This window comes from Etheostoma cragini, chromosome 1, assembly GCF_013103735.1.
Source record: "Etheostoma cragini isolate CJK2018 chromosome 1, CSU_Ecrag_1.0, whole genome shotgun sequence".
In the NCBI taxonomy this organism is placed as follows: domain Eukaryota; kingdom Metazoa; phylum Chordata; class Actinopteri; order Perciformes; family Percidae; genus Etheostoma; species Etheostoma cragini.
The window spans coordinates 6,502,612-6,514,458 of record NC_048407.1 but is presented as its reverse complement, the minus strand read 5'-3'; the positions used below and the strand labels follow the sequence as shown (position 1 = coordinate 6,514,458).

At 41.9% G+C, this 11,847-nt stretch overlaps 1 protein-coding gene and 1 long non-coding RNA gene across 3 annotated transcripts in view; one reads left to right on the top strand and one right to left on the bottom strand.

Moving 5' to 3' along the window:
• The window catches only part of adamts17 (ADAM metallopeptidase with thrombospondin type 1 motif, 17), a 92,472-nt gene that overhangs the window by 18,760 nt on the left and 61,865 nt on the right, over positions 1-11,847 (bottom strand). For both annotated transcript variants that reach the window (XM_034873750.1, XM_034873835.1), the window contains 3 exons: positions 11,303-11,423; positions 4,249-4,329; positions 2,896-3,053 (listed from right to left, as the gene is read on the bottom strand). In XM_034873750.1, the coding sequence (XP_034729641.1) occupies positions 2,896-3,053; positions 4,249-4,329; positions 11,303-11,423 (360 nt within the window). The remainder of the gene's footprint in view (positions 1-2,895; positions 3,054-4,248; positions 4,330-11,302; positions 11,424-11,847) is intronic.
• The window catches only part of LOC117948821, a 46,016-nt gene continuing 36,511 nt past the window's right edge, over positions 2,343-11,847 (top strand). Inside the window, exons 1-2 of the long non-coding RNA XR_004657572.1 lie at positions 2,343-2,409; positions 6,834-6,839. This is a non-coding gene — a long non-coding RNA (uncharacterized LOC117948821). The remainder of the gene's footprint in view (positions 2,410-6,833; positions 6,840-11,847) is intronic.

Sequence of the window (11,847 nt, the reverse complement as noted above, 5' to 3'; positions counted from 1 at the left end):
GTTCTTAGCTGAAAGGAGTGGCACCTGATGTGGTCTTCTGCTGCTGTAGCCCATCTGCCTCAAAGTTCGACGTACTGTACTGATGCTCTTCTGCCCACCTTGGTTATAACGGGTGGTTATTTGAGTCACTGTTGCCCTTCTATCAGCTCGAACCAGTCTGGCCATTCTCCTCTGACCTCTGGCATCAACAAGGCATTTCCGCCCACAGAACTGCCGCTCACTGGATGTTTTTTCTTTTTCGGACCATTCTCTGTAAACCCTAGAGATGGTTGTGCGTGAAAATCCCAGTAGATTAGCAGTTTCTGAAATACTCAGACCAGCCCTTCTGGCACCAACAATCATGCCACGTTCAAAGTCACTCAAATCACCTTTCTTCCCCATACTGATGCTCGGTTTGAACTGCAGGAGATTCTCTTGACCATGTCTACATGCCTAAATGCACTGAGTTGCCGCCATGTGATTGGCTGCTTAGAAATTAAGTGTTAACGAGCAGTTGGACAGGTGTACCTAATAAAGTGGCCGGTGAGTGTATATAGCCAGCGTCTTCAATGTGCCATAGACCTCGGGACAAGATATCCAAAACGCGCTGAGGCTATCGGCACCACTGAGAGCAGCCTTCATGTGGCCTGCGGCCTGAATTTCAGCCAGCTCGCTCTGAATGGCTGCCTCGTCCAACTGCAGCATTTTCACCGCGTTTGTGGAGACTTCTCTGCTTGGGGTGATGGTGAATGGGTCACGCACAAATCCAATAACATCCCTGGAAATAAAAAGTCATCAAATCTAGCAGAGAAGTTGTCTTTTAATTGTGTGATAAATATCTTCATCTTGTCTGTTACGTTGCCTTCTCCCACCGTCTCCAGTGTGTTGAAGTGCAGCAGCCTCCCTGACAACAAATCTGCGTGGAACAGATCAAGTTTGTTCCCAAAGGCTTCAAGTTTTTCCACCAAATCCACCACTGATGTTTCTTTTCCTTGCAGCTGTAGATTAAGTGTATTTAAATGGGAGAATATGTCTGTTAAAAATGCAACGTTCCACATGCCGCATGTCTTGCGAGATGCGGAGATGGTCAGCTGCCGCTTTGGACTTACTTTGTCTCAAAGAATCCACTACTTGGGCACAGAGTTGAACGAAGCGCTCCAGTGCTTTGCCCTTACTCAGCCAGCGCACATCATTGTGGAGTAACAGGTCATCATGAGAAGCCTGGGATTCCAGCACGAATTTGCGGTACAGGCGGTGCTGCGTGCTTGAAGTTTCTCTGATGTGGTTAATAATTTTCATAGTTTTTTCCATCCCCTCTTTGAGCTCCCCACTTAGCTTTGCGCACAGCACACTTTGATGGATGATACAATGGAGTGCGTTAGTTTTAGAAGCGACAGTCTTTATTCTGCTCACCAGACCCTTATTGTTTTCCAATCATGGCAGGTGCACCATCTGTCACTGTCAGGTTGATTTTATCCAGGGACAATCCATGGCTTTTAAAAAAAATGCTTCCTTGACCCCGTCAATGACAGCTCGCTAAACTTGCTTCGCCAAAACGTGTACACAACGTGCATTAGTTGAGGCAGATAGAGGTACTTGTTTGACAGACGCAATAACTCTGTGCAAGTTCCTACAGAACGGTGATCATGCACTCCTTTAAAGCCTCACTTTCAGTGAAAGGCCGGTTATGTCTGCAAAGCACCCAAGCAGCCTGCAGGGATGCACACGTTACTCTCTCTTGATCAGTTAAAATTCGAGTAATAATGCCACTTGCGTGGGAGTAGGCAGCTTTTTTTCTGACGCGCCTCTGACTGCTCAGGATATGAAATCTTAAAATATGAATGTTTAGTGTGGTGGTGACGGCGCAGATTGTATTCTTTTGCAACAGCAACAGTTTCGTTGCAAATTAGGCATACTGGTGAGGCCCTCCGGAAGGTTGGCGTGATAAATGCCTACTTTTCAGTCCAGTCATCATTGAAGGACCTGTTTTCAATATCAACTTTGCGTTTCATAGCCTTTGAGAGTGCCATTTTACCTCTGTTAAGAGACCCTTTCCTGTCACTTTCTCGGTGTTTGTTTTTCAAGTGCTCTATAAGTAAAATTGACTTAATTGAGTTAAGGCAAAATTTCTGTCCCCCCTGGTGGTTGTCTGTGGTATAGGTGATAGGAACCGGACTCATAAAGGCCTTCAGTTTTGTAATGAAATGGAAAAAAGTATTAACAATAAACATCAATCATAATGTTATACCAAAATTCGATTTTTTTTATTAAATTTTTATTTAAGGGTCCGGCCCCCAAGGAGACTGTCTGGTAAAAGTCTGGCCCTCTGACAAATATAGTTGATGACCCCTGGCCTAGACAGAGCCACAATGCCGCTGCAAAATAGCCTCGGGAAGGAACTTTAGGTGGAACGTGTTTGTTCAAAAGTTGGTTTAATCGTGCAACAGAAAACCTAGATTGAACAGATAGTCCTCATAAATCCTTCGAAGTTTAGAATTTCAGCACAAAGAAAGCAGAAGGTAACAGACACCTGGCCGAAAAGGGTGAAATCCAAATTTCCGTTGGCAACGGAGCAATCCAAGAGGCGTCATGTCGTGGATATAGACAAATAGGAGTGTTTCCAGTATAGGGCCTGCTACTCTTATGACAGCCCACGCACCAGCGGACAGAAAATACAAAAAAAACGACGCCTACTATTAATGGTATGTTAGTCAAACAAAATAGAACGTGTATGTTTAGGCAAAACTAACCAATTTATATTGAATTTACAGTATAGTCAATATTAGTAAATTGATAACCCTAAATAAATATTCAATCACACAAGCATTATCACCAGCAGCAGGGTGTTCAGCCCTGCCACGGTATCCCGGGTGTCTTGAGATATAACAATCGGAACAGAGGAACCGAAGTCTTTACCATCAGGTGTAAGGGTGTATTAGTGGGTCCCTTGGCAGACATCTTCTCCCACAGTCCCCTTCTAACATAGCGCACCGTGGTCCCAGCCAACTCAAACTCTCCTGGAAGCTCAATCTTCCAGTCACTGTTGATGGACCTTTTACTGGAGTCTTGTAGAGCTGTGGGAAAGACACATGAGGTCAGAGGTAACGCTTTAACGCACAAACCCTGTGTTTGACGGGAGAAAATGAACACCAGTTTTGCCAATGTGTGATCCATTCTTACCAAGTGATTTCACACCTGGTTATCTGGTGTGACATCACAAGACACCAATGTGTGCACAGTACAGTATTTTGAGTGTCTGTTAATTTGTGGAATTTCGGTCTGTTTCATCATAAAAAGTTGTAGTGTTTACACTGGAGTTACTACAGGACAGACAGTGACAACTACTCTGACGTTTTACCAAATGTCATTTAGAATGAATAATTCAACATTTTGGGAAACGCTAAATGTTTATCCTCATGTCTGTTTATTAACACAGAGTTGGAGTCAGGATAGGGTTAGCGTAGCTTAGCATAAAGAGAAACGACACCTAACAATTTGTTTAATCACTAGAGAAATGTAAAAATTAAAGTTTGTAGGGGGAATTTTTTCTTGTTGTCAAAGTGAGTTAGCCAGGCATGGTAGCAGACACATAGTTGAAATCTTTCAACTTTATGGTTCAGCGGCAAGCAGCTGCTAACACCAGCCGGTCGGAATCGGAATAACTGCTAACAGACCCCACTGCGACCAATTAACAATACAACTTCTGTCATTATATATGTAATTTATAAAGGTTTCTAGTGTCAGTGTATTGGCCGTGGCTGCGTAAGCTTCTCCTTGTCGAACAGAGGACACCGCCACATCAGAGCGGCCAAAGCGTCAAAAAGCTTCCCATACTTTTTGACCAGCGTCCTTGGCGGGGCTGCCAGAGCTTTTTTGCAGCTCAAGTTGGTGGCGGTGTGTACGTACGGTTAGCCTCTCGAATGTGAAAACGAGATGCTTTTGTCACATATGTTGAACAATAAAGTTAGCATGAGTGAGCACCACAAGGTATTGTGAGATCTCAGGGTGCAGATCTATGGTAGAGAGCAGAGAGGGAGTGACAGGTTGTGGTTGGGAATCAAAAGAAGAATGGAATATATTTTTATATATTAATTTCATGCAGATAAAATTCAAAAATACATAAAGTCATATAAATGCATAGTAGCAGTACTAAAGTAGTGGTGTGTAGACACTGAAGCAGCTGCCAAATGTATACAAAGATACATGGTATTATGTTCCTGACAATAGCAGTAATCCTTCTCAAGGACCCTAAAACAAATGCATCATTACCCAGAAAGCTATGTGAGGGTTTGTCCTCCACAACTTTGATCCTCCTGGCTCCTGCAGGGATTACCAAAGCTTCAATGTAACCTGATAGAGAGAAACATAAGGGTAAATCAGATTCAGAGGCAAATAGAGTATACAGTACACACACCCAAAAAACATCTACAAGTGCTGGACCAACACAAACAAACTTAAGGCAAAAATCTGACAAATCTAAATGTTGGAAGACATCAGTACAGTGTGCAGATCTTTTGAAAACTGATTCAGAGGCATACATAGGTGGTGATGTAGACAAGGATGGGCTAGTGATCTGTGTGTATCAGAGAGGCTCTATCCTCTCTTTAATCACGTTTTTCTTTCCTTTTTAATGTTTTCATACCTTTTTTAACAGATAAGCTGCTTGTGAGCACTTGAGAGGTTGCTTGCTATCCATTTATGACTAGCAAGCTGCAACTGGACACACACCCACATGTGGACAAAAGTCACCTTTTGAATCTCTTGCATCTTGCGACCATATTTAGGTCAACATGTCATTCACAAATTTTATATCTTTATGCCCTATCATTCAGCACACAATGCCCAGATAAACTGTAAGTAACAACAGACGATCTCATGCATCTTCCGACGGCCAAAGTATATTTTGACGATAAAGCCATACATCCGGCGCAGTACCGTAAAAGAGACAAAACGGCCTTACGAGAAGAAAACGGAACAGACTGCAAACCAAGCATGAGGCAAAGTCTAAGAACTGTGAAAAATCAACCGCCTCTTCTGTGTGAAGTTCTGACGCGTGTGTAGCAAGTGAACTCAATACATTTTTTATGCCCACTTTTTGAAGCCATCAGCAGCCAACATGCAGAAACAGCTGAAGCCAAGGTTAATAGATGGATGGGTGGGTGCACTTCACACACCCATCTCTCTTTCTGAGCACAACGTCAGTAGGGCTTCTAAGCATGTAAACACCAAGAAATGGCAGGTCCTGGTGGTATCAACGGGCGGGACCATAAACCTTGTGCTGAACTAGCAATGATGTTCACAATGATATTCAACCACTGGCTCAGTCTGTCATACCCACGTGCTTCACAAAGTCTACCATCATTCCAAGAGAACAACACCAGCCTGCCTAAGTGACTATCGCCCGGTGTCACTCACCTCTGTATTGATTAAGTACTTTGAACTACTGGTCAGGGATGACATCTGCTCCTCACTACCAAGCACAGTGGACCCATTACAGTTTGCCTACCGTACCAACCAATCAACGGAATATGCCATAGCACACATCCTCCACGCCACCCTTTCTCACCTTGAAAAGAAAGGAAGCTATGTGAGATTGCTTTTTATTGACTGTTCAACATTTACCACACATCATCCTCCTGGCTAGTCACAAAGCTAACTGACCTGGGATTAAACTCCTCACTGTGTATGTGGATCCTTGAGGGCGGACACACTTATTTCTAGAGTCTCTAAAAGTAGAATGGGAGCCTGAGCCTTCAACTCTCAGGCTACTCTCCTGTGGAACTGGCTCCTTGTCTGGGTTCTTCAAACTCTCCTCTTTGATTAAGTATGTAGTTAGGGAGAGAGGAGTTGTAGCCTTCTCCCAGACCGGCGGGGGAGGGTGTTTTCCAAACAAAACACATCTTCTCTGCTTCTCTTCATAGTTGTCTGTTTCATCTACCAACCCTTGTGGAGCTGGCTTAGGTTTGCTTTGGACCAGCTCCTATAGGTCTACCCAGTCGGGGGACTTTCTTTGACAATCTGAGCTCTGCTTCCTTTTCACTAACTTAGCTTTCGCGCCTCGCAGTTTTTCTTGGATTTGGGTGGCATGGTTGCAGCTGCTGGCCCTGCTTGGCGCCCTGCTATGCCCTGCAGTGCCCAGCTACCTACAATTAAAGTCAATTTGAAACCCTTCAAATCCTCTTCTACTTCAAAATCTCTTCTCCTTCATACTTTCACCGAAAAACACCACTCAAACTTTAAACAGTGACAAATTTAGCTATTAAAGATCTATTAAGCATTTTGAATTCTTTTACTTTTTTTGTAAACTCAGTGTTTATGATTAGTTTTCCTTTCAGGCATTTTTATTGATTACTTATTATTACTGGGTGTGTATTGCATGACTTACAGTGGGTGAAGTCATCGCTAATGCACAGAGCTTTGACATAATAATCTTTAGACAATGTTAACGTCATCCTCTCTTAAGTTAAAATGCAGAGTATTTTGAAACTTCAATTTCAGAGTCATTTTTGTCATTTTTATCTATATAAATGATATACCAACACGTTCGCAACGGCCTTCTGGCACTCACAATGAGGTAATTTTATTGTTAAGTCACCTAGAGTTTAGGCTGTCTGAAGCTATTTTTCACAGGTCGCTCTCAGTAGCTATGTTCCATCCACACGTTATTATCCGAATTAAGTTATATTGAATGAAAATTACCTTATGTTTGTTTAAAATTTAATGCAATTTCATGAATATTGACTCAAAGGAAAAACGTTTGGTCTCATTGGATTTTTTCCTGATCGATATCTGGCTTATGCGATAAACGCAGATGGAAACGTTATTTGCCTAATAAATAATGAATTGCGATTAAGTTTTAGGTCATTTTATGGTTGCAACTTGCCACAAAACAAAGAAGTTTTAGTTTACTTCCGCCCAGTATTTACGTTGTTTGCACACATGGCGGGTGTCAACAAAGACAGAGGGAAGTGGACGGATGAGGAAACGAGACACTTTTTGAACTTCATTTATCAGGAAATCAAGAAGGAAATGGCAAACAAAGGTGGAAGTAAATGGAAGGCGCTCAAATGAGACGTGTCTCAAAAAAGAGTTGTCTCGCAGCGGTGCCGCAAGGACATTAAAAGGCAAGTTCCATCTGCATCATCATAGCGACGTGTTGATAGCGTCGTAAATTATTATAGCTTGATATTTTGCTATCAGCTGGCACAAAAGCACTATTACAACTTGTCTGATATTGATCATTTGTTGGTAGAAAGCGCAATCTATCTAATCTAAGAAAAACTTTGTTCCCAAATGTTAGCTTCATTGTTGTGCAATTTAGTGTGAAAAGGAGTGGAAACACCTTCAAATGTCTAAAATCAATTCGAGATATCAATTTGATCACAAAACAGCGTGTGACGTTATTATGCACAGGTTTCTATTCACTTTAAAGCCGTTGGATGGAAACACACTTTCACCAGCTTTATTTACATGAGTTTTTAAACCGAACTTCAGATAATTCGATTGACACGTTGAGGGAAACTTAGCTTATGATGATGTTGTTTAACTTCATCCTCTCTTAAGCTAATATTGAGAGTATTTTGAAACTGCAATTTCAGAGTCATTTTAGATTTTTATCTACACAAATGATATACCAATACGTTTGCAAAGGCCTTCTGGCACTCACAATGAGGTAATTTTCCTTATGCCACCTATAGTTTATGGTGTCTGAGGTTTCTTTTCCCCGGTCGCTCTCACTGTCCCCTTAATGGAAGCAGTCTGACCCAGCTGACAAGTTGTTAGCTGATTACAAACCTCAAGATCAAAGCAATCTCCTCTGTGATTACTAACGGCCACTGATTAGTAAGCATGACGCAGCATTCTTTCGCCAGACAGTCAAACTGCGGCCAAGAAGTGGCGGGCATTGTGAATAATTATGAAATAAAACAAAAATGAAAAATTCATCTACCAGCAAAACTGTGTAATCAAATCTATAAAGAAAATTATGTTAGGTATAACTAATATACAGATTTAGGCTTATACATAGTACAGCTCTTTCTCTGTCTCTCTCTCCTTGGGGAAGGGGGAATATTGAAAATATTTGCATCTACAAAATAGAGGCCCTGCAGAAAAGTTTGGGAGCCACTGGCCTAGAGTTAGATAGACAGGTGATTTATCCAATCATCAGCCAGTAATTTGTGAAGTTGTAATAAAGCATCACATTGTAGAAGTGTGTGGCTACATACAGTTTTCCTCAACATGTTACCTGCACTTTTGGTTGTTCCCTGAATTTTTAAAATCTGCAGAGAATCACTATCCAAGCAACAGTGGTGGAGTGGGTTTACGTTGAAAAGCTGTGTAAGCTGAGCGCCTTTCTCTTGACATTATACTTTAACACATACTGATGTTATAAGTGTGTTGCAACTGCGCCAAAGGGTGGGACACTTTCAAAAGTTGTCACTGTAAGTGCTTAGTATTTGTTACTTGTGTAATTTGTCTTTATGGTTGAAGTTTCACTTTTATGTGTCATATTTTGTCTCGTCAACCCGAAAAACACATAAACCTACTAGTAATCAAACACAATGTGAGCGTCTTTCATTCCACCACTTAAACGTAAATTTCTGTCACACAATAGCCGCTCCTTCGTTGGACTGTTTCGTTCATAAGCAAACATTACAATATGACGTCATATTGCTTATTAACAGTGTTGGACAGGCTATTGCTAAGTTCTGGGAAAAAGAGCTAAGCAACCAGTTACTTATTAAATGAACTTTCACTACAATGAATGATGAACATTCACACCCATATAAATATAGCAAGCTAAGCTATATTGACATAGTTTACTACATCAAAGCAATTTTTTTATACAACCATGTACACGACATATGTCTTTGTTTGGCAGCACTAATCCTCAGCAGTTTTATTTCTGACTGCTGCTTGCTTGAGGTCATGTAGATTGTGTGGATGCTACTGAAAAGCTATTTGATGTATAAACAGCAACGCTATTTAAAAGTAGTTAAAGCTGCAGTGCGTACTTTCTGTCGCCCCCATGAGGAATTCTAGGTAATGACAACTAAAGTATTGGTGCTTCAACATTGTACAAGCCTTACGCGAAGCGTTACCCCTCTTCCACGGAGGTGCTAGTAGCCAAGGAGGACACAGGATTTAAAAAACATGGACTCTTCAGAAGAGGTAATTATCTTAACTTTCTGCGCAGGAAAGTCTCCGGACGACACGATCACCTGAACATATCCATACTGAGAAGCAACTCATTTGGCAATGGCATGAATGTAACAGACGTTCAATAAGTCAAAAAGCTACACACTAAGGTTGTAAACTAGTAACGCTACAGCCCAACACTGCATGCAATACAAGTAAAATGTAATGCTGTGACGGCGTTTGCACAGGTAGCTGATGTAGGCTACTTTTTGCCAGAAGGTGACATAGTGAAAAATGCCGGTCCAACCGGTTAGCATAAAATCCAAATCAGTTTAGCCTTGTATACCGGACAAAGCAGAAATGGACCCAAGTCTTCATAAGATCCTTTTAAAGGTGGTGAAAAAGAATGTCAGATATGTGCAGATATGTTGGGTTCATGAGACGAAGGTTTGTGAGCCCAGGCTGAAACTGATCTTGTCTGGGCAACATACATCCACAATGAACAAACACACCACTCCCTCCTGAACCCTCAACCCCTCACCTTTCTGCCCGTCCACCTATGGTTAGACATCGACCGGCTCACCTGGCTTTACAAGCACAACATTTGATGTGTTTAGGAGCAAATGCTAAGTGTTAAAGTATGACATTTTACATAGTACTGTAAATGTGAAACTTCTAACATTTATTACATTCCATTGCAGACGACTGTTTCCTCCCCTTACACAGTTACTCTGCCACTTGGCAGGAGCAGCAGGGAGAAGGAAATAGCTCTGATGAAAGGAATGCATCCCTGGCCTACCTCACGGCGGGGTTAAGGGGTAACAGTTGCTTATGTAACTGTAAGTAGCTTTTTTTGTTAACATTTTTAAACTACACAGCCAGCGGAGCCCACAGATAACTGCTTCTCTCATCTACCTACACCAAAACACTCCAAGCCGTGCAGAAAACCCACATACACAGTGCATAAGTGTTAGGATAAACAGTTGGGGACAACTCTGGATTTGGCCATCACACGCACATGCATGCTTGTGTCCAGTTCTGCCATTATCTCCAAGTCAATTTACAAAACAGTAGCGTACTGTAGGGCTTCAACTATTGATCATTCATTGTCAATTAATTTGCAGATTCTTTTCTAGTTCAATCGATAAATTGCCTGGTCTATAAAATGGTGAAAAATGTGGATCAGTGTTTCCCAAAGCCCAACATGACGTCCTCAGATTGTTTTGTTCACAGCTCAAAAGATATGCAGTTGTCTGTGACAGAGAAGATAAAAGAAACTAGAAAATATCCACATTTAAGAAGCTGGAACCAGATAAGTTTGACCTTTTTTCATGACCCAAAACCAATTAATCGATTATCAAAATAGTTGGTGATTAATTTAATACAATAATTGTATTTCTACAAAACATCAAATTTGTCCAGACCTCAACATTTCAAGCGATTCCACAGTTGCAGACTAATTTCCAATATCGGAATGAAATCCTGAGAGTCTTGCTAGAGTTGGGGGGCGCTCCCGTCGTCTCCATCAGTTGGTGTAAGGTGATCAAAAAACTCAGTCCCAGTCAGTATGACTTTTAACCCCACCCCTAGTAGAGAAGTGAAATCATGTGAACATTGTCAACAACCAATGGGTGCGCTAACTCCAGCATCAAACAGGAAGTAGCAAACCGGCTAGATGGTAAACATGGCGGTGAGCCTGTGTTGACTCTGTTGGATTGTGGAAAAGGAAGAGAAAATAAAGTAAGCAGTAAACAAGTGAGCATTCTGACATGTACTCCCATCTGTAGCACAGGGGCAGCTGTGGCCAGAAGCTGCTGCTGCTTCTGCTCCATTGTTCCATTGAAATTTCCACCAGGAATTTGGGGATTTTTCAGTTCAGTCCCATGTCGAAGTGTCCTTGGGCAAGACACTGAACCCCGAATTGCCCCGAGTGTTTATCTGAGGAGCAGATGGCACCTTGTACCGCCACAGTGTATGAATGTGTGTGAATGGTGAATGGTTCCTGTACTCTGTAGAAGCGCTTTGAGTAGTTGTTAGTAGACTAGAAAAGCACAATATAATAACAGTCCATTAACATTTACAAATCAGCAGGGAACGGCAATGACGTTTGATGGAAAGTCAATATAAGCTGCATACTTGGCACAGACACAGAGTATACAAGTTGGATACTAAAACACACACTTACCCATTCCTTTGGTGTGGTTGAAGTCTCCTCTCACTATCTTACAAGAGTGCCCATCTCCATTACAAACACCACAGCGGTCCTCTTTTGCTGATGAGTCGATGATGCCGTCACAGCCAATTTTCTGACCAAAACAAAACCGTGAAGAACAGTGAAACCAAATCCTCATGAGTTGCCTATGTAATGCACACTGATTTGTGTGCGTGTTTTTTCTGTATAATATATCATATCTCACCGGCCACTTTATTAGGTACACCTGTCCAACTGCTCGTTAACACTTAATTTCTAAGCAGCCGATCACATGGCGGCAACTCAGTGCATTTAGGCATGTAGACATGGTCAAGAGAATCTCCTGCAGTTCAAACCGAGCATCAGTATGGGGAAGAAAGGTGATTTGAGTGACTTTGAACGTGGCATGATTGTTGGTGCCAGAAGGGCTGGCTTGAGTATTTCAGAAACTGCTAATCTACTGGATTTTCACGCACAACCATCTCTAGGGTTTACAGAGAATGGTCCGAAAAAGAAAAAACATCCAGTGAGCGGCAGTT